At 55.4% G+C, this 18,481-nt stretch overlaps 1 protein-coding gene across 13 annotated transcripts in view; it reads left to right on the forward strand.

The window, feature by feature from the left end:
- Positions 1–18,481, forward strand: part of LOC123593296 (DAB2 interacting protein) — a 188,576-nt gene that overhangs the window by 133,091 nt on the left and 37,004 nt on the right. The window contains exon 1 of one of the 13 annotated variants that reach the window (XM_045468955.1): positions 9,302–9,851. The exons of 10 other annotated variants lie outside the window; for them this stretch is intronic. In XM_045468955.1, the coding sequence (XP_045324911.1) occupies positions 9,682–9,851 (170 nt within the window). In that variant the 5' untranslated portion in view covers positions 9,302–9,681. Of the gene's footprint in view, positions 1–9,301; positions 9,852–11,666; positions 11,777–15,324; positions 15,504–18,481 lie in introns of those variants that run through there. 2 more of the 13 variants (XM_045468957.1, XM_045468958.1) reach the window with 2 other exon arrangements.

An 18,481-nucleotide genomic window follows, 5' to 3' on the forward strand; every position in this document is an offset into this window, starting at 1 on the left:
TCCCAGGCTCTACCACTGCCGGCCTCAGGCAAGTAGCTCCCTCTCTCCCAGACTCAATTTCTGGGGCCAAGGAGAGAGTGAGGAAAAGATTGATGGGGGTCGGAGCCAGCCGGGGCAGGGAGGGGCTGACATACCTGTTAGGACTTCTCTTCATTTCCCCAGGCAGCTCACCGCCTGCCCCTGGAGCAGGCTTCAGCGGACACAAGCTTTGAAGGGGGGCCTTTCCCAGGCTGAGGGTGGCCAAGTTGTCCGGCTTTCTGTGTAACTCTCCCACAGAGGATGGATGCTGTAGCCCTTGTCCCTGAGCCACCGCTCATGTCCTTTGCTTGGCCTCACTGTTCCAGCTGTTAAGCATTGTCTCTTTTGGTAAGAAGACTGTTTAGCACACATTTCCTGAGCATCTTTTGTCTGCTTGGGTCTTGTTGGGCCCAGGGGATACAGGGATGGTTAAGACACTGACCCAGCTATTAATGGGGAGGAAGACTGTTGAATTGTCTTGTGTTTAAAGATCTGAATGCAAAAGCAGCAAGCCTAGGGCAAGCGGCCCTGGGTCCCAGGTTCTGCTTTCTGCCAGTGGGACAGACGAGACCTCTCTGAGCCTCAGTATCTTCAGCTCAAAACTCAGGTCAGTCTCTGATGATCCCTCCCAGTTCAAAGGCTCTGGGATCAATTTCGGATTATTAACTTACTCTGTCCTCTCCAGGTAGGGACCTGTGCTAAGTGCACTTTGAGCGCAAAGCCAGAAGAGCAGACTCCAGAGGTAGTAGGCCAAACCAAGTTGAGTCTAGTTCTACAACTTACTATTTATGTGTCTTTGGACAAAGCCTTTCCTCAAGTTTCTTTGAGACTTGGCTTTTTTGGTTGTAAAGGGGTATTATGGTATGCCTGATACCACATGCCCCGGCTCCCAGGAACTCACCAGTCATATTAAAGCTGCCGAATACCTCTCCTCCAATGCGGCTCCTGCTCCGCACCAAGAACACCCCTCCAATACCCCCTCTCCTCTCCCAGCTCTGCATGCTCACTGGTGGAGCTCTCTGGCCTGACTTGCTGGGGTGGGGGTGGGGGGGCAGGGGAAGCAGGGAAGAGGCTGGGGAGGCAGTAACTGGCAGCCCCCCTGGCCTGCATCTGACTGAGGCGCTCCCCCACCCCCCACTGCAAACAATTCTCCCTCCCGGGAGAGCCCCCAGGTCAGATGGGCAGGGGTTCAAATGGTTTAAAACCTCCTCGATTTGAATATATATATACTGGTTTGAAATCCGTCTTGCTTTATGAAGAAAATGTTTGCTAATGAAATTAATAGTGTAAACAAGATTTGGGGAGGGCAGGCAGCCAGAGGAGAGGGGTTATTTAAACACACTTCAAAGAACACCCTTTTCCAGCATCTAAGCTGCTCCATTTGCATACGTAATGATTGTGCTAATTATAGGTGGCCTCATCTGTTAACAACAAGTTTGCCTGGTTGTGCTACATTATTGTAATCACTCGGAATTCTCTGGCATGCTTTTCACCGAAGATAACAATAACAATAATAATAATGCCTATCATTTTTTGATCCCTTGCTGTGTGCCAGGCATCTTACCAGTCATTTGACAGTGATCATGTCCTCTCATCGTCACAACAGCCTTGTGTGCCAAAGCGTCTTACCTCCGGTGTACGGAGGAAGAGACCGAGGTACAGAGAGGTTAGGTAACTTCCCTAGGCCCACACAGCCAAGAGCTGGCAGTTGGCGAAATGACCCGAGGTCTTGCTGATTCACTCTTTCCACTCTGCGTGTGGCACTGCTTCTCTGCGGAGACCGGACACACATGCTCACTTTTTCTCTCGCAGCTTTCCCTTTCTTATTTGGTCCTCTCAGAAACTTTCTTTTGGGGCTCCCGGGTGGCTCCATCAGTGAAGCGTCTGACTTCAGCTCGGGTCATGATCTCGCAGTTTGTGGATTCGAGCCCCACATCGGGCTCTGTGCTGAGAGCTCAGAGCCTGGAGCCTGCTTCGGATTCTGTGTCTCCCTCTCTCTGCCCCTCCCCTGGCCTGTCTCTCTCTGTCTCTCTCTCTCTCTCTCTCTCAAAAATAAACATAAAAGAGAAAGAAACTCCCTTTCGGCTGAAGAGGAAGCTGAGACCCTAACGGGGAATCGAGGGCAGCAAAGGAGGTGAGACCAGGGCCCCTCATTTCTAGGATGAAACCAGTCCCAGCCCATCCACCCACCTTCCCATAGCAGAGGGGGGCAGCCCCTCCTCATCCTTCCCTGGGGTCTCAAGAGTCCCACCTTGAGGGGAGGGCGTCTCTTGCCTCTCCCACTCTAGCAGTGCTGGGCTTGGCCTCACAGCCAAAGAAAATTATAAGACAACAAACAGGTAGGAGGGCACCAAGCACATCATAAATTGCTGTACGCTAGTTGTCATTAAATCGAAGGTGGCACACAGGTGGCTCGTGGCCACACATAGCCCACAGGCAGGTTTCACTGGGTCTGAGAGGGCACAAAGGTGTTTTGGTGTCTTTTTAAGAATGGGTTACCAATAAGTCATTCAACACCCATGAAACATTGTCCTGAGAATTTTGGATTTCTGGCTTTTCCCGAATGAACAGGTGTGGTGGCATTGGGCTTGTACTCCTGAAGGGCAGGGAACGGGCCACTGCAAATCACCCCAGACTCGTTTAGTCCCTGCGAGACCTTCAAGTTGGCTTAGCCTGCCTGAGCTCTTCCCAGTGACCCTGGGAGGTATGTGTCCGGGGGCGTGGGGGTATCGTTTCCTTTCTACAGACTGAGCCTGGGGCCCAAGGGGACTGCTGGGCCCCTCCACAAAGCTGGTGTTGGTAAGGCCAAGCCTTGCACTTTGTCCTCACCGCCCACCTGGCGTAGTTTTCACTCTGCCTCACTGCCCACCAGACATGTTTGAGCCCCGCTGGCCACCGTGGAAAGAAAGGAACCTTTCATGGGCCTAATGACTCAAAAATAACCAACAGTGAGCCTGGGGAACTGTTCCTGTCTCCCCTTCTCCCTTTCCACCCTTCCTGAGGCCAGAGGGGACACGGGAAACCTATTCATTTAAACTCAATTATTTTCTCGAAGACCGAACGGAACTGAATTGGGTCAACGGCTGTATTTGCTGTGCTCAGCTATTTCCCCCGCAACGCCATCACCCGCCGGGTGTGTTGCTGGGCTGTGTGCCGCCAGGCTCACCAATTATAACTCTGTGTCGGTGGCCACCCCCCAGCACGCGTGGCTCGGGAAGAGGAACACCCCATTCGCCCAACAGGCTGCCGGAGCAGGGGCTGGGGCGTACGGGCACCACCTCCCGGGCCCAGGCTGCAGGCGCGGGGCGTGTAATGTCCAGCATCCAGCCACAGTACAGGTGCTCCTGACAGCGGAGTGTCTACGGACAAGGAAACGAAGCCCCGCAGAAATTAGCTGCTTGTTGGAGAGGAGGGCCTTGGAGTCGGGTCTGCCGGGACCTGACTACTGGCGTGGTTTGGAGCGAGAGCTCGACTGCTGTGCACATCCGTCCCCTCATCCCTAGGTCAGCGCGGGTACCCGACACGCCTCCCGGGACCGGGCTGTCGTACTGGGAACATGACCTGGTACGTGGACAGTTAACCTGGCCACGCTCATTCCCTTGTGCCGTGTGCCGGGCACAGGGCTTGGTAGGAGACCCGAACCTCAGAAGGTGGATGGGCTGGGACACCCTCTCCGTGAAACCTTTCCTGATTCCCTGTGCCCGAACTGGAGGTGCTGTTCCCGCAGCCATTGTAGACAGGTCCCCTGTCGGGCCAGGGCCTGCATCCGATGCTCTCACAGCTGCCTCTGGGCCTGCAGGCTGAGTGTGCTTTCGTTTGGCGCTGGTGGCGCTGGTGTCTGTCTCTGTCCCTCCTGTGCTGGACTGCCAGCTTCCTGGGGGCAGAGATGGCATGTCTTGTTCACTTGCTCGTATACCGATGTGACACACGTTCTAGCTGTGTGATCTTGGACTGGCGGGCCTGTTTTCTCATCTGTAAAGTGGGACAGTGATGCCTCGCTTTGACACGTGTCCTGGGAGAGAGGCTAGGAGCGTCAGACTCTGGCAGCTCTGTACAAAGATACGTGTAATAGACTCTTGGAAAACATTGGGTGGAAATCAAAGCAGATGCTTCTGTGCACCCTCTCGGAGCCGGGAACATCTAAGACCGGCGCTCCGGGGAACCCTGGCATGGGCTATGGGTGCCATCTTGTTGCAGAAGTGCTGTCTCCTTACGTGGAGAATTGCGGGCAGGGCGTGGTCGGTCTACAGGCCTTCCCTTGTGTCCATCTTCTCTGTGGCAGAGGGCTGGGTCTTTCCCAAGTTCAGCCTGCTCTGGCCTCACAGGGCAGTACCTCTAGTTGCCCAGTGGCCGGGCTGGGATGAATTAGTACCTAGCCAGCCACCGCTGCCCCCCAGGAAGACACCCAGGTCACAGTGCCTAGTGTTGGAAACTGGGGGTGTTGCTGGTCCCAGGGGTACGCGGTAGGTAAGGGGACAGTTCAGGGAGGGTTTTAATTCCTTGACCTTTTAGGGATTTGGTGAAACTAGAGGGCCGGTCTGTGAACGCGGGCATTGGGACTGGTGTAGACATGATGGGGTGATGGCCACGAGGGCAGGGCCCTGCTGTCGTGGGGTGGGGACAGGACTTGGGGAGTGGGCAGTGAGTGACCTAGTCTGAGATGCGGAAGCTAGGCCCTGGTTGATGGAGCACTGTGAATGGAACGTGGGCCTTTGGGGGCAGGGCTTAGGGATGAGGGGACCTGGCCACCGGTCGACCCCAGAGTACTGCATGATAGGGGTCTAGCAGCCAGTCTCATAAACTGTAGCCACCCCTCCCCCTTGCCCCTTGGTAGCATTCAGTCCCTGGAACCCCATGCTGAGTGTTGCCCAGCACTTGGCACTATGACAACCAAGAAAGAAATGCTGACTGTGTCTTATTGCAAGTTCGAGTAAATTTACTTTCTATTTTCCCAAGGGGGCTTCACATGGGTGGGAATTAACTCCCCCGCCCCAAATACTTTGATGGGAACATTACATTTTTGAGTGAACATGTGTCAACATCACTGGGGAGGAAAAGTTTCCAGGATTCTCTGCCAGCTGAAGTCATCACCACAAGGCACCGGTCGGGGACTTGGCAGATGGGAGTAATGGGGGAGGAGGTGGCGGAGGTGGGGAGCCCGGCTGGCCTAATGGGAGGTGTGTGAGCAGGTGGAGAGGAGGGAGGGAGTGGCTATGGGCTGACACTATACATTAACCTCCCCTCCCTGCCCCCCCTCCCCATGCAAAACCAGGTGAGTAGGGAGCACAGAGAGAGGGACCGAGAACCAAGGCTCTGGAATGGTGAGCGCTGGCATCTTAGACCAGAAAGACAGGGGGTGGGGGACCAGATTATTGAGCGGCCTGGAATCCCAGCTCCCACTACTAACAAGCTGTGTAACCTTGGACAGCTCTTCCAACCTGTCTGTGTTTCGGCCTCATTTTCGTAAAATGTCGCTGTGGCTACCCACGGCTTATGGCTCTCTGGAGGATTAATCGAGATAATGTATGTAAAAAGCCTAGCACCGGGCCTGGCACATAGCAGGTGCCAGGACACATTTGTTTGTCGGTGATGGTAAAACCACATAAGCATAGATGTGCTCACATAAATTAACAGCTGGTGTGCATTGCAGCTGCTATCCAGAGGCGGCCCTTAGTCTATTACCAAGTTTGTTTTTCACCTTCGGCAAAATAGGGCAGTTGTCTCTTCAGCAGCTCTTGACCATGAACAGCCAGTCCCTGGGGCCGACTCTCCTGCAGGGCATCTGTCTCCAGTCCCGTGCCCACCTTTGTCCCACAGACTCATCCTCAGGCAGTGGGTGACATCAGCACCCTCCTCTAGCTGAGCCAGTTCTGGGCCGGTCAGAAAGGGCCTCCATCATCTGTATGGGCTCTGGAGAGAAGAGAGCAGTGTCCACAAGAAAGGTCCTCCCTCCTGGGTTGTGAACACGTCTCTCCCGAAGGGGATGTATGAGCATTGTGTGGAAGTGTTCCTTGACAATCTTGGGGCTGGCTCTTGCACACCGGGAAAGGGGAAACTCCTTGAGGGAGGAGGGTTCCAGAGTTCTCCAGAGAGCCTAGCCCAGTTGGTGAGACATCTTTAGCTCTAAAAGGTGATGCCACATCTGGGCTCTGAGCTTTCGGGAGAAGACTGGCCTGCAGGGTGTACATGTTCATCACCCATTTATTTGAGTCCCAGGACTTGGAAAACCAGAGCTGAATGGACCCCAAGGAGGGGGCCTGCCAGGGCACACAGCAGGACCCAGTGGAGCACCGGCAGGAGACAGGTCAGGAATTCCGGAAGAGGGAGGGGGAGATTTTGTACTTCCTGTGCCTGGGGACCCTGGGAAAGGCTTTCCAGAGGTGGGGGCAATTAAGCTAGGTCTGGAAAGTTGAATGAGAATGGGAAGTAGGGGCTGGAGGGGAGGAGAGCCCCGGGAGCCAAGGTGGAGCTTGGAGGAAGGGCAGGACATGCCTGGGGCCGAGTAGAAAAGGCCAGCCCGAGGCTGGCTGCTAGTATGAAGGGGAGGTGCAGTGCAATGGGTAGGTAGGACCTAATGATTAGGAAGGCCTGGCTCACTGGAGGTGCTAGAACCGGGAGGGTCTGGATCCAGGCAGCCTCTGAAATTCCCCAAGTCACTGTGTGCTCTGTGCTTTTACATATCATTCAAGTTGACTCTGAAAGGAGCTTCCAAGAGGTTATGCAGTCCTCTGAGCTGAGGCTAGAAAGGTATGGAGGAAGAAGCTTTATCAAAGCGGCTGGTGAGTGTGGGAGCCTGATGGGATTCTGACTGCAAATACAGGCTTGTTTCCTTTTTTTTTTTTTTTAATTGAAGTATAGTTGGCATATAATATTATATTGGTTTCAGGTGTACGACATTGTGATTTGACAATTATATATGTTATGAAAAGGCTGTATTTCTTTCTGGCTTTTGACCCCCTTCTGTGACGGCTGTTGTACTGAGAAGCCCCTGTCGTAGGGGCCTATTTTGTCATAACAAAATATTAGAAGTAGGTGGAGCAACCGGTAGGATGGCTTCCTGCCTGGGGGAAATCTGGGAAGGCCTCCGTGAGGAAGAGGTGTTGGAATTGGAGATGGAGTCAGAGGACAGGATGGGTAACAGGTTGTCTGGGGCGAGGCACATCTACTTTCAGATGAAGCTGGGTCAACTTGTGCAAGTGGCCGAGTTGCTCTGGACTTGACTGCTTCATCGGTAAAGTGGTCACATCATTGGCCTTGCCTGTTTGAGCCAGATTGAGTTCAAGCAGGAGGTCTGTTGAGGGCCTGCACCCTAGAGGAGATGCTTGGGAGATGTTCTCTGTCCCTCCTTCCCGTAGCCTTGGCTGCTCTGGGAGCCAAAGGGGCTTCTTCTGCCCGAATATGGCCTCTCTTGTGACTACAGCCTCACCTCTCTCCTATTTTGAAATTTTCATGAAGACTTTGGTTAGACTCAGACGAAAGCTGTGAGCTCCTCGGCCTAGGAGCCCCCTGGGCTCTGTGGGTACCTGCAGGCCTCATTGGCTCACCTGTGGCCAGAATCACCTGCGGGAGCTGAGCCCAAGTGAGGACACAGCAGGGCACAGAGTGAGTTACAAACTTCCCAGTTTGGGGGTTCCCACTGCTGTGGTGCCACAGTCAGACCTCTTCAGCAGCCTTTGGTGCCCCAGTCCTGGCCCAAGTCCTGCCTGTGTGCACGCAGGTGCTGGGCAATCTGGCCCCTGATAGGAGTTCAGTTGTTTGCGGAGGGACTGGAGCAGGCCGAAACCACCGTGGACTCAACTGGGGCCGGTGGTGCCTCTGGATATAGAAGCCATGGAGTAGGCAGGACCCCAGGCTGGGGCTTTCTTCCCCCACCAGCCTCTCTTGCCATATTTACATAGAGGGATTGGGTACCATTATCTCATTGTATCAGGAAGCCGGGCGGCAGCACCCCCTGCCCCGTGGAGGCTTCGGGGGGGCTGGAAGAGGAGGTGTTTCCTGTGTGTGGAAGAGGCTCAATATGTGGCCTTCTCAAGTGGAATGGAAAAGGGGGTGACTCCAGGCAAAAATGTTGGGTTGACTGGGGATGCCCTTCCCAGGGGGATTTGCGTTTCAGTGAGGGCTATGTGAGGGTGGCTTGAGGATGAATCTTCAGGCCAGCGGGTGGGGTGGCACTTGGGCCCACGGGTCTGACCGGGGCTGTCTGCCCCCACAGTCTTCCCAAACCTGGGCAACTGACCTTGCTCACGGAGTGTCTCCTCCCTCCAGGCAGTTAATCCTACACCTGCCCTGCTGGTCCCACTCAGGATATGGGTGCTTTCCTACAGGAGAGGAACCTGGGGGGAGAGGAACTTGAACCAAGGACGGAGTTCAAGCAAGGCCTGCTTCCTCTAGACCCTTCTGCTCGGGTGATTTGGGTAGGCAAATCCCTTGCCTTGGCCTGCACCTCCGCCTTTGTTCACACTTTAAAAATGTTTCAATGGAAGTGCGTGGTGGGAGGGGGTTGGGGGGGGCCCCCCCGGGCTGCCGCTTGGAGCCGAGGAACCTGGGTGTGGCCTCCGCGGTGGCGGGGGGCGGCTGGAACGCAGCGGAAGGTGGCTGCAGCCTGGGGCAGCTGGCGGCTCGGACCGGCCCCTGACGCTGGGCCTGGGAGGGGCGGGGCCTGGGAGGGGCGGGGCCTGGGAGGGGCGGGGCGTGCGGCTCCCAGTGGGCGGGCTCCCGGGCCGGCCGCTTCCGGCCTGGGGAGTGGGGCGTGGCGCCGCCCGTTGGAATGCGCCGGGAGCCGCTGGTGGATCGGCTCTTGGCGCGCCCCCCAAGTTACCCCACAAGGCTTGCAAAGCTGTGGCTGGCCTGCTGCAGAAAGATACTGAAAGATATTCATTCAGCACACACTGATCCGAGGTGTTCCGGGCTTACCAGGGTGAACAGGTCCCTGTTCTCACAGACCTGACATTCTTAACGGTGGAAGAAAGAGGGGGGCCAAACATGATTTCAGATCAGGAAAAACGAAGCTGGGTGGTAACTTGGGGGTGGGGGTGGAAGTTAACTCCTTTAGCTGGAGGGGCCAGGGATGGCCTCTCCTAGGATACTTGATAGGAGACTTGATATGAGACCGGAATGAGGCGAAACCAGCCTTGCCCAGAGCCAGAGGTGCTCCGAGGGAATAGCAAGTGCAAAGGCCCAGAGGCGGGACTGGGGCAGGATAGTGCGTTGGGCGGAGTCAGCACTGTATGGGAGGAGCCTGCAAGGGACCTCTCTGGCTGAGGCTCCTCCAGCTTCCTGGACCCGGAGCTTGATGCCAGGTCTGCACTCTGCCCAGGTGCTCCGGAAGACTTGCCTGTGGCTGGAAGCAACTGTTGGTTTTCTGGAGTCTTTCTAGATTTCTTGTACCTGGAGGTTGTGCCATGTGGTTACATGTATAGAAGACTGTAATTTTCCACTTGTTCCCTGGAGAACCCGGAAATCTCTAGATGTTGTCACCGTTTTTTTTTTTGTTTTTTTTTTTTTTTTTAAGTAATTTTTGAAATTTCAACTTGGAAGACAGATTCAGCATGTGCTTTGCGGGAAGGGGAAGCACGCCTGAACACACCTCTTAGATGCTGGCCCGAGCTGAGAGGTCCCCTGATCCGGCTGGGAGAGGCACCCGGCTGCACACTGTTTTCGGGAATGGGCCTCTGTGGCCTCGGACTCCTTGGTGACAACCTTGGCAGGATTCTGGGCCGGGCCAGAGCACCTGCTCTGTGGAGACCCGGCCATCCTCGAAAACCAGATCTGGCTCCCAGGCCCCTAGTGTCCAGACCGGGGTCATTTGAGAGGCCTGCGCTTCCACTGCTAAGGTCTGTGGTGGGCTCAGTGGGAGGAAGGGGGCACAGGAAACTTCCTCCCTGGTGGGTGGGTGTGGATCTGGCTGGAGGGTGTGGGGCTGTTGCTTCAAAGAGGCCCAGCTCTGGGACCCCATCTGCCCTCAGGCCAGGCTCTCCTGGGTGCTCTGAGGAGGTCTACTGTAACAGCTAGCCCAGGCCCCTTCTCGTGCTGGTCCTTGGGGACTGAATGGGAGAACCTCTCGGGGCTTGGGAAGAGTGAAGGTGCTGCCGGGGTTGCTAGGCTGGCTGCTCTCTCCTGGGAATCAGGCCCTCTTCTGAGGGAACTTCAAGTCTTTGTGGCAGGGTAGCGAGAGGCCCAGGAACATGGGACCAAGGAGGCCAAAACAGTCTAGGCTGTGGGGTGTCTGGAAGGTGATCCGGGCCTAGGGACCTGGCAGGGTTGGTGAGGTGGGCTTTGACCCCAAGCTGCCCAGTGAGGAGCCAATGAGGACCCTCGGGCTTCTGTTCTCTTAGCCTGGGGCTCCTCGCACAGGTGAGGAAAAGGGCAAAGCACTGCCTCTTAGAGACAGATTTAATAATCCTAGCCTGTCTCTCTGGCAGTTAGTATTGCAGGAGAGAAGCTTTACTCCTAAAACTTTTATTGATCCAGACACTAATAAAAAGTAAAGGGTTTTTTTTGGAGCAGGGTTTTTTTTCTTTTTTCCTACTAGCGCAAAGAACATCAGAGCCCTAAAACACAAATCTGTTTTCCTTCCTCTCTCTAGATTTGGAAGGGTGGGGGTTTGGCCTTGTTCAGATTTCCTCTTCAAGAAGCCTTCCCTGACTGCGCAGACCTGTAATCATCCCTCTGTTTTCCAGCAGTTAACCAAAGCTGCCATTTGTGCATGTTGTCTGTCCCCCAGAAGGGCTGGGGGGGGGGGCGGGGAAGGTGGGGGGAGTTGTAGAAGCCTGAGACCCCTCGGGCAGTGAGAGGCATCTGCCCTAGGAGACAGTAAAGGCTTGACTTCTTGGTCTTTCTGGATTTGGTTCTTTTGCTGCCTTGTTCTTCATTTCACACATTCTTCCTGAGCTCTCACACCAGGAGAGGGAGGGGCTCTCCAGAGTCTCCCTTAGGATGCAGAAATTCAAGACCCCGCCCGTGGCTGTGCTGGAGAGACAGACGATCATAAATAAGTGGAGAAACAATGTAATTCCAGATTGGGTGAAGTTGCCCTACTGAAACGTAAGGGATTTTTGTCTGCTTTGTTCAGCACCTGGATTCCCAGTGCCTAAAATAGTGCCTGGCACATAGTTTGCGCTAAATAAATATTTGCTGGCTGAATGAGCAGAATGCTATGAAGGAAACAAGTGTTTCCGTGGGGAGTGATGGGGGTGGGGCAGGACCTGTGATAGACGGGCTCTTCGGGAATAACTGAGTTCCAGGAGCAGCCTTTCCCAGACAGGGGAGGAACAAGACCTCCCACCAAGGGAGCAGCAAGTACAAAGTCCCCAAGGCGGGAAAGCAGAGGCTGCAAGGGAGGGGGGCGGGGGTTGGGTTTGATGGATGAGGTCAGAGTAGGCACCTGCCTTCCTCCACCTGGGGAAGAGTGTGGATTTATTCCGAGTGCTGGAGGGAAGGCTGGAAGGGTTTCTAGCCCAGGCGTTAAATAATCCGATTTGTGATTTGCGTTTCTAAATCATCCGTCTGGCTCCCTGGTAGAGAGCAGGGGCCAGGGCGGGTGGGGGGTGGGGGGGGGGGGCGGTGAGGCTCCTGGCTGGGGCAGGCAAGGGAGACTTTAGAGGTGGTAGCAATAGGATTTGCTGATGGATTGGATCCTGAAGGCCAGGGAAAGGGAGGGCTTCTGGCTTTTGAGGCTCCTGAGACTCCACTTGGGACATTTCAGGCTGGAGCTTCTATGAGGCGTCCAAGAGGAGATGTCAGCCCAGCGTGCAGATGTGTGAGTCTGGAGCTCAAAGGACGGGAGGGCTGGGGATAGGATCTTAGAGGGGCCTTTGAGCACACTAGAGTAGGTGAAAGCAAAGGAGATGAAACCACCAAAGCAAAGTGTCCTACTAAAGGAGAGTGCCCCCTTGGAGAGCCTGAGCAATTCCAACCCCTGGAGGAAAGGGCGTGAGGTGGCAGGAAAGGAGTTGGGAGAACCTCAGTGTGGCAGGGAGGCTCTGGTGACCTGGGTTTCAGGGAGGGTGTGGGCTGTCCTCTGTCAGCAAGGAGAGGATGGAAACCGTGCTTGGCCTCGGCCCCATGAAGGCCCTCGGGACCATGGGGAGAACCACTGGGATAGGACAGGTGTGTTAGGAAAGGGCAGGAAGAACCGCCCAGTCCCTGGGAAGCAGGGGAGGATCAGGTGGTGGCTCAGACGTTCCTTCTTTGTTGGGTTTACCAGTGGCTGGTGCTCCCATCGAATCCTATAAGCAGAATCCTTGGAGGCTGATGCAGAGGGCTGGAGGGGCCCCCTGAAATGCTCTTTAGCGGTTCTCTGGGCTTTTCCTTCTCCCTCTCTCTGCAGGGCTCCCTAACTGCCCTGTAGTGGCTCATTTTTTCCTAGCCTGTGGGACCGCCTGTCCCTTTTCTTCCCCCTCTCCCTATTCGGTCTGTCTCTGGGTCCAAGGCCCCTAGAGAAGAACATTGTAGAGCTAGGTTTACTTAGAGGGTCTTTTCACTTTTCCCAGAGCACAGCTAGGGTTCATTTATACTGATAGCTTTGCTCTGGAAGGCTCCTTTGTGGTTTGGCTTCCAGAGAAGTTTGAGATCTTTTTCAGGGCATTTTGGTAGCCAAGACCTTGACCTCCCCCAAGGTTTGGCTGGCTGTGCGGGGAGTTTAGAAAGTGTTTGGCTTGGGGGAGGGACCCTAGGGTTGGGGACAACCTAAGTTCTAATGGTCCTCAGGTGGGTTCTCAGTATATGTTGAATGAATCAATGACACTCAGATATTTGTGTCCTTGGGCTGCTGGGTTGTTTTGTTAAATGCTTCCTCTGCATCTGATTAATCAGTGTTACATCTGCTACCTGCAGGGGATAGAGTATTTCCTTGTTTTACACCCGGAGAAACTGAGGCCCAGAAAAGTGAAAGGTCTTGTCCAGAGGTTATAGTTGCTAAGTAACACCACCAGAATTGCATCCCAGGCCTGCAACACTCCACCTCCACCCCCCCCCCAACCCTGACTCCCGGCAGTGAGACCATCCTTACTGACTAACCCTGTGGGTGAGGAGGTGATGGTGGGGTGTAGGGCACCGGGTCTCTCACTGCCCCTTACAAATAGTGGTCATATGCTCTGCCAAGGCTATAGGACATTCCTCCTGACCACCTGTTTCCTCTGGTACTCCTTATCCTCCCATCTTTTAGCACAGGCAGGCCTTGAAACTGGTCAAGCCTTGGGGGCTCTTGGAGCCAAGGGAGCCCCCAGCTTCTGCGAGGCTGTTTGTGTAGCAGGTGTGGGGTGGCTTGTGTGGCTGTTGCCGAACTCCCCACAGGAAAGCAAGCTTGGCTGCCTAACGTCCCGTGGGAGACACCTGAGATGGAGCCTACCCCCTCAGTGGGGAGTGTGGGGAGACCGAGACCTAGAGAAGGCAGGGGTGGGCCTGGGTTCTCCCTGGAAGGATGAGGAGGAGGCCTTATGCTCCCTCCCAACAGGCCAGGTGGCTTTTCTCTGTTGCTTCCCTCCTCCTACCCAGCAGACCCCAGTTAGCCTGGGAGCAGTGCAGCACAGAGGCAGGCTATTTACAGGTTTCTAAGGATTTGGGCCACAGCCCACCCTTTCCCAGTCTCCATGGATTTCTGGCCTGGATGCTTCTGGGGGAGGGCAGGCATCTGGGAAGTTCTACGGGGTGGTCTTGCATGGTAGTCACTGAGGATTCCAGTTGGACCTCCACCCCACCTTTTTAACAGGAGGAAACTGAGGACTGGAGAAAGAAGTGACTTGCCCAGGGTCACTACCCAGGAAGCCTTTTCCCACTTTGTGCCTCCTAGCGGATCCTGGGGCAGCCTCCTTCAACCTAGCTAATCCGGCTGCTCTTTCTTAAGTGCTCACTTTGAGCCGGGCCTTGTTCTGTAATTCATCAATTTCTCATAGCAACCCTGTTGTGAGGTTAAGCGCCCATTTTACAGAGGGGGAAACAGGTGACTTGCCCACAGACACCCAGGTTGTAAGTGACACGGCCCAGATTTGAACTGTCTGGCTTCAGAGCCCGTGTTCTTAAACCAGCAGCCTACCCAGCTTCAAACTTGATTGATTACCAGACTTCCCAGAAACAGAAACAGAAAGGTAATCTTTGAAGGAGCTGGCCCTTTCAGAGTTAGGCCTGAGGACGCGGCCTGGCCTTGGCCTTTCTGACTGATAGAGGATGGCTGAACAGCACCTACAGTGTGCCCAGCCACTCCAGGTGCCAGGAAATGGCCCACCTTTCTTAGAGGGCTGGTTAGGCCAGGTACCAAGGCCCAGGCAGTGAGGTCTCTCCTTTCTTCCCCCCTGCCCACTTCTGTTCTAGCAGCTGGGCAGGCCCTGCCCACCCTTGGATCCTAGGGGCCTTAAGAGAGCCCCAAGTCCTGCAGCCCTACCTCCATTCTCATGGACAGTGGAAGGGCCTTAGCCAGCTTGCCTGAGCCCTGCGCTCGGAAGGACGGCTCTTCTCACTTGTCCCCACCTCTGGCCATACAGCCTTTCGGGAAAGGAATGAGGGCCTGAGTGTCAGGTGCCCGTTCCTGCAGGTCTGTGGACCTGCCTCTTTCCTCTCCTTGACCTCCTCCTCTCTCCTTTTTCTGTATTTCACCCTTACCCAGCGTTTGTCTATCTCCTGCCGTGTTGTGTCCAGGCATGATTTCCAGTCTTTTCATCTGTAAGAAGGGAAACAATACAACTGGCTTCACAGGGTTCTGAGGCCCAGACAGAAAGCCCAGTGGTTGGGCAGCTGCAACAAGTGAGTCCCCATGTAACCCCTACATTTTACCCACGAAGGAAAGATGCTAGTGGGTATGGAACAGGTGGGACCTAAGGGCCGGGGTGGGGAAAGCGGGCCTCCCTCCGGAGGGGCCAGGTGGGAGCAGGAAGCCTGGCTTTGCCTGGGCTCACCGGCTTTGCCGCAGCTTCCTCGATGGGGTCCAGGGAATGCTTGTCTGTGGAGTGGCTGTGTGGAATCCTGGGACAGTGCTATGAGGTGTGAAGTGCTGTGTCTGGCGCATGGTGAGTGCCTAAGAATTGTGGCTGCGGTGTCTGCTCTTAATTCTGCAGATGCAACCGCGTTTTGGGGTTTTGGGGGTTCTTCAGGTGAAATTTGGATTTTTAGTATTGTGCATTTTGTCTAGATCTTCCTGAGAAGCCCAAGGCCTCCATTCTGGTCATGACTTTGGGGGAGTTTTTTTGGTTTTTGCGGTTTTGGTTTCCTGTACCGAAAAAGGGATCTGTGCCTTTAAGTCCCCGCCAGCCCCGAGTGGGACACTGGCCCTTTAAAAGCACATTACAGAGAGTTGGAACTTAGCCTTTGTTTAACTAGCAGTGATTAGTCCCAGCGGACAGAGCTGGAGTGGTATGTCTAGGACCAGAGCGCCGTTGGACTGGCTGGGCCCGGTGGGGGACGGCGGGCAGACCGGTGGCTGGCGTGGCCCTCGGTTTCCCCCGGCTTGGCGATCCTGGTGATCCTGGTGATCCTGGTGGCCGTGCTGAGGGATGGTGAGTGGCCTGATTGTCCTGATCGGCCTGAGCGGAGGTTGGAATGCGGGAAGCTGCCAGCCCCAGGGCCCCTGACCAGTGTCCCGGGCCCAGGGAGACCCGCGTGAGATGGGTGGGAGAGAGCAGGCTGGGCAGAGAGGGGTTGTCACAGGTAGCGATCTTGGGGACTCTGTTGTTCTCCAGTGATGGTGTCTCTGTAGACATGTGCCGCCCGCCCAGAATGTGGAAAACAGATGAGCCCCGCCAAAAAGCGAAAAACTGAGAAGTGTTGCTGCCGGTTTTATTTTTTAAAGAGAGGAAATCCAGTGTCCGGTCAAATCTCGGGCCTAACCTCTTTGAGAACCGGGAAATGCTAGGAATGGCCGAAAAGTTTTCTGAGCGGAGGATCTTGGCCTTTGCTCTGAGTCGCCCCACCCTGGGCCCGGCTGGGTGGGGCCGGGCTGGGGTTGGGGGGCCATGTCATCTCCACCCCAGCCCCCCAACCCCGGAGCTGGGCTCCTCCGCCCCCCCCCCCCCCTGCCAGTGTCTGCTCCCTGATCCGTGGGCCTGCAGGCTGGGGGCGGTGGAAGACCTGGAAGGCTGTTCTGGGCCTGGGGTGTGTTCAGCTCCGGCTTCCATATCTGAAACAGCGGTTGGGAGCCAGGGTACTGTGAGGTGGCAGTCTTTCCTGGGGAAGTACCTGTGTCTCCAGAGGAGGCAGGGATTCAGCTTGTTATGAACTGTCTGGTGGAGGGATCGCGAGGGATAAAGGAGCCAGTGCTGTGAAGTGCTAAGCACTGTCCCTGGCTTGTTACAAGTCTCCGCGTCCCTTGGTCCCAGCCACCTTTGCTGTCACGACCGGGAGGCCGGTGGTGGATCGGACTCCTTCCAGCAAGGTGTCCTTCTCACCATTTGCCAGATGGGGGAAACGATCTACCCAGGGTTGCACGGGAGGTGACAAAGGCAGGGCTCAGTGTATAGTTCTGGTGACCCAGGGTTTCTGTAAGTTCCTTGAAAGTTGCTGCATGTGCTCATATGATTTCTGTAGTTTTGGTGAAAGCCCGAGGCTTTGACAAGCAGTGAAGATAGTTTGGAGCTAGAGCCCAAATTGCCAGGCCTCCAGCCCTGCCCTGGTGGCTGTGAACTGTGACCTGGGGCAAGCTGCTGGACCCCTCCGAGCCTCCACTTCCCAGTGTGTGAGGGGGTGGGTGGTGTGCATGAGGCAAAACCCTGGAGGGAGTTGTCGGTTTTGCGGGGGCATGTGTCGTGGAGGTGGTGGTCTTTGAGCCAGGATTGATGGGTAAAGAGAACTTGGCTGCTGGGAGCATTCCAAGCATCAGTGGGCAGCCCAGTGCTGCTGGGTTGAGAGGTACCTGGGAAGCTGTATTTAAAAGCATACGACAGAGGTGCCTGGGTGGCTCCGTTGGTTAGGTGTCCGACTCTTGATCTCAGCTCAGGTCTTGACCTCAGGGCTGTGAATTCAAGCCGTGCGTTGGGCTCCACGTTGGGTGGAAGCCTACGTGAAAAAATAAAGTATATGGCGTTACTGGTTGGAATCCTGTGCGCCAAGTGGCAAGTGACATGTTGGGCTAGTTTATCCTAGAGTCCGCCAGTGCGGGTGGGAAAAGATGGTGGGATCTCAGCGTCTGGCATGTTGTCTGGCCTTGGAAGCCCTGCAAAGTCTTGAGGTGGCCGCGCTTGCGTGAGCATCAGAAGCCCACATTTAGGAGACCCTTTGGCTGCCTCCTGCCTTTCCCAGGTGTGGGGTGTCACAGGTGAGGCAGGCATTGTAGCGCCACAGGTGGCTCTGATGCGTGGTCGCTAGGAGCAGGAGGAACTCAGCAGCTACACCCCAGTCTTTGACATCTTGAGTTCCTGCCTTTGTTGGTGGCCTGAGAGCCTGTGGCTGGTAGCCGCCGTCTCCTGCTGTGTTGCTGCTGCTGAATGATCCTGGCTGTTTCCTGCCAGTTACAGTCTGGGAAGCAGAGCTCTGGTGTCCCACCCGCTGGGACACCCAGATAGCGGCCTTTGGGAGGAAGAGGGAGCCGCGGTCCCAAGGTCCCCGGGCTCAGTGTTGGCATACTGGAGGCACTCAGTAGCTATATACTGGGGCGCTGGATTAACTCAAACCAGCAGTGGAGGCATAAGCAGGGGCAGGAAGGGGCAGAGTGCCCAGGGAAGGGTAGAACCAGGGCTGGTCATAGGGCTTACTGCATGTCAGAGGTGGTGTCATCCCCATTTTACAGATGAAAAAACGGAGACCTAAGTCACGGAGCTTTGTAAGGAAGGAGACCTCACTACATTAGACTGGTCATCAACCAGCATGGGACCAGGAGCTGGGGCTGTGGTGACAAATGGCTGGTCCTAGGTTGAGGCAGGAAACTTGGTGCCCAGGAATGGGGGAAGGACAGTCCCCACATCGCCTTGTCACCCTAACCTAAACAACCTGCACAGAACAGAAGGCCACATGGCATGGCGCTTGGGTAGTGGGGGGAGGGGATGAGAGGGGAGAAGATGCTGCCTGTGCCCCGCCCCCAGCCCCCTCCCTCACATTCCTTGGCGGGGCCAGCTGAACCTAGGAGGGCTTCCTGAAGGTAGAGAGCTGAGAGGAATTAGATAAGCCAGAGGGGAAGTGGCTTCTGTGGGATGGAAGTCCTTGGTTTTCAGCTCATTTGTTTCTAATTTCATCATCTTTACCCGCTTGGGTCATGAGTCCCCAAGGCCGGAGGCAGCTGTTGGAGGTATTTATGGTTGCTGCTTGGGGTGGGGGGCAGGAGGGGGGCGTTGTTGGGGAACCAGTCAGAAACCAGTCCCATACTCAGTTGTGTGATCTGCGGGACCAAGGGGGTGGATGGGTGTGTTCACATGTGTGAGAAGGAGACAGGCACAGACTCAGCTCACGGGGAGGGAACACCTCTGCCAGGGCCTTGAACCATTCTCAAGAGTCGTCTAAGTGGAGAAGGTGGGAAGGGCATTCGAGCACAGGGCCAACCTGTGTG

Source organism: Leopardus geoffroyi, chromosome D4 (genome assembly GCF_018350155.1).
Source record: "Leopardus geoffroyi isolate Oge1 chromosome D4, O.geoffroyi_Oge1_pat1.0, whole genome shotgun sequence".
Lineage (NCBI taxonomy): Eukaryota > Metazoa > Chordata > Mammalia > Carnivora > Felidae > Leopardus > Leopardus geoffroyi.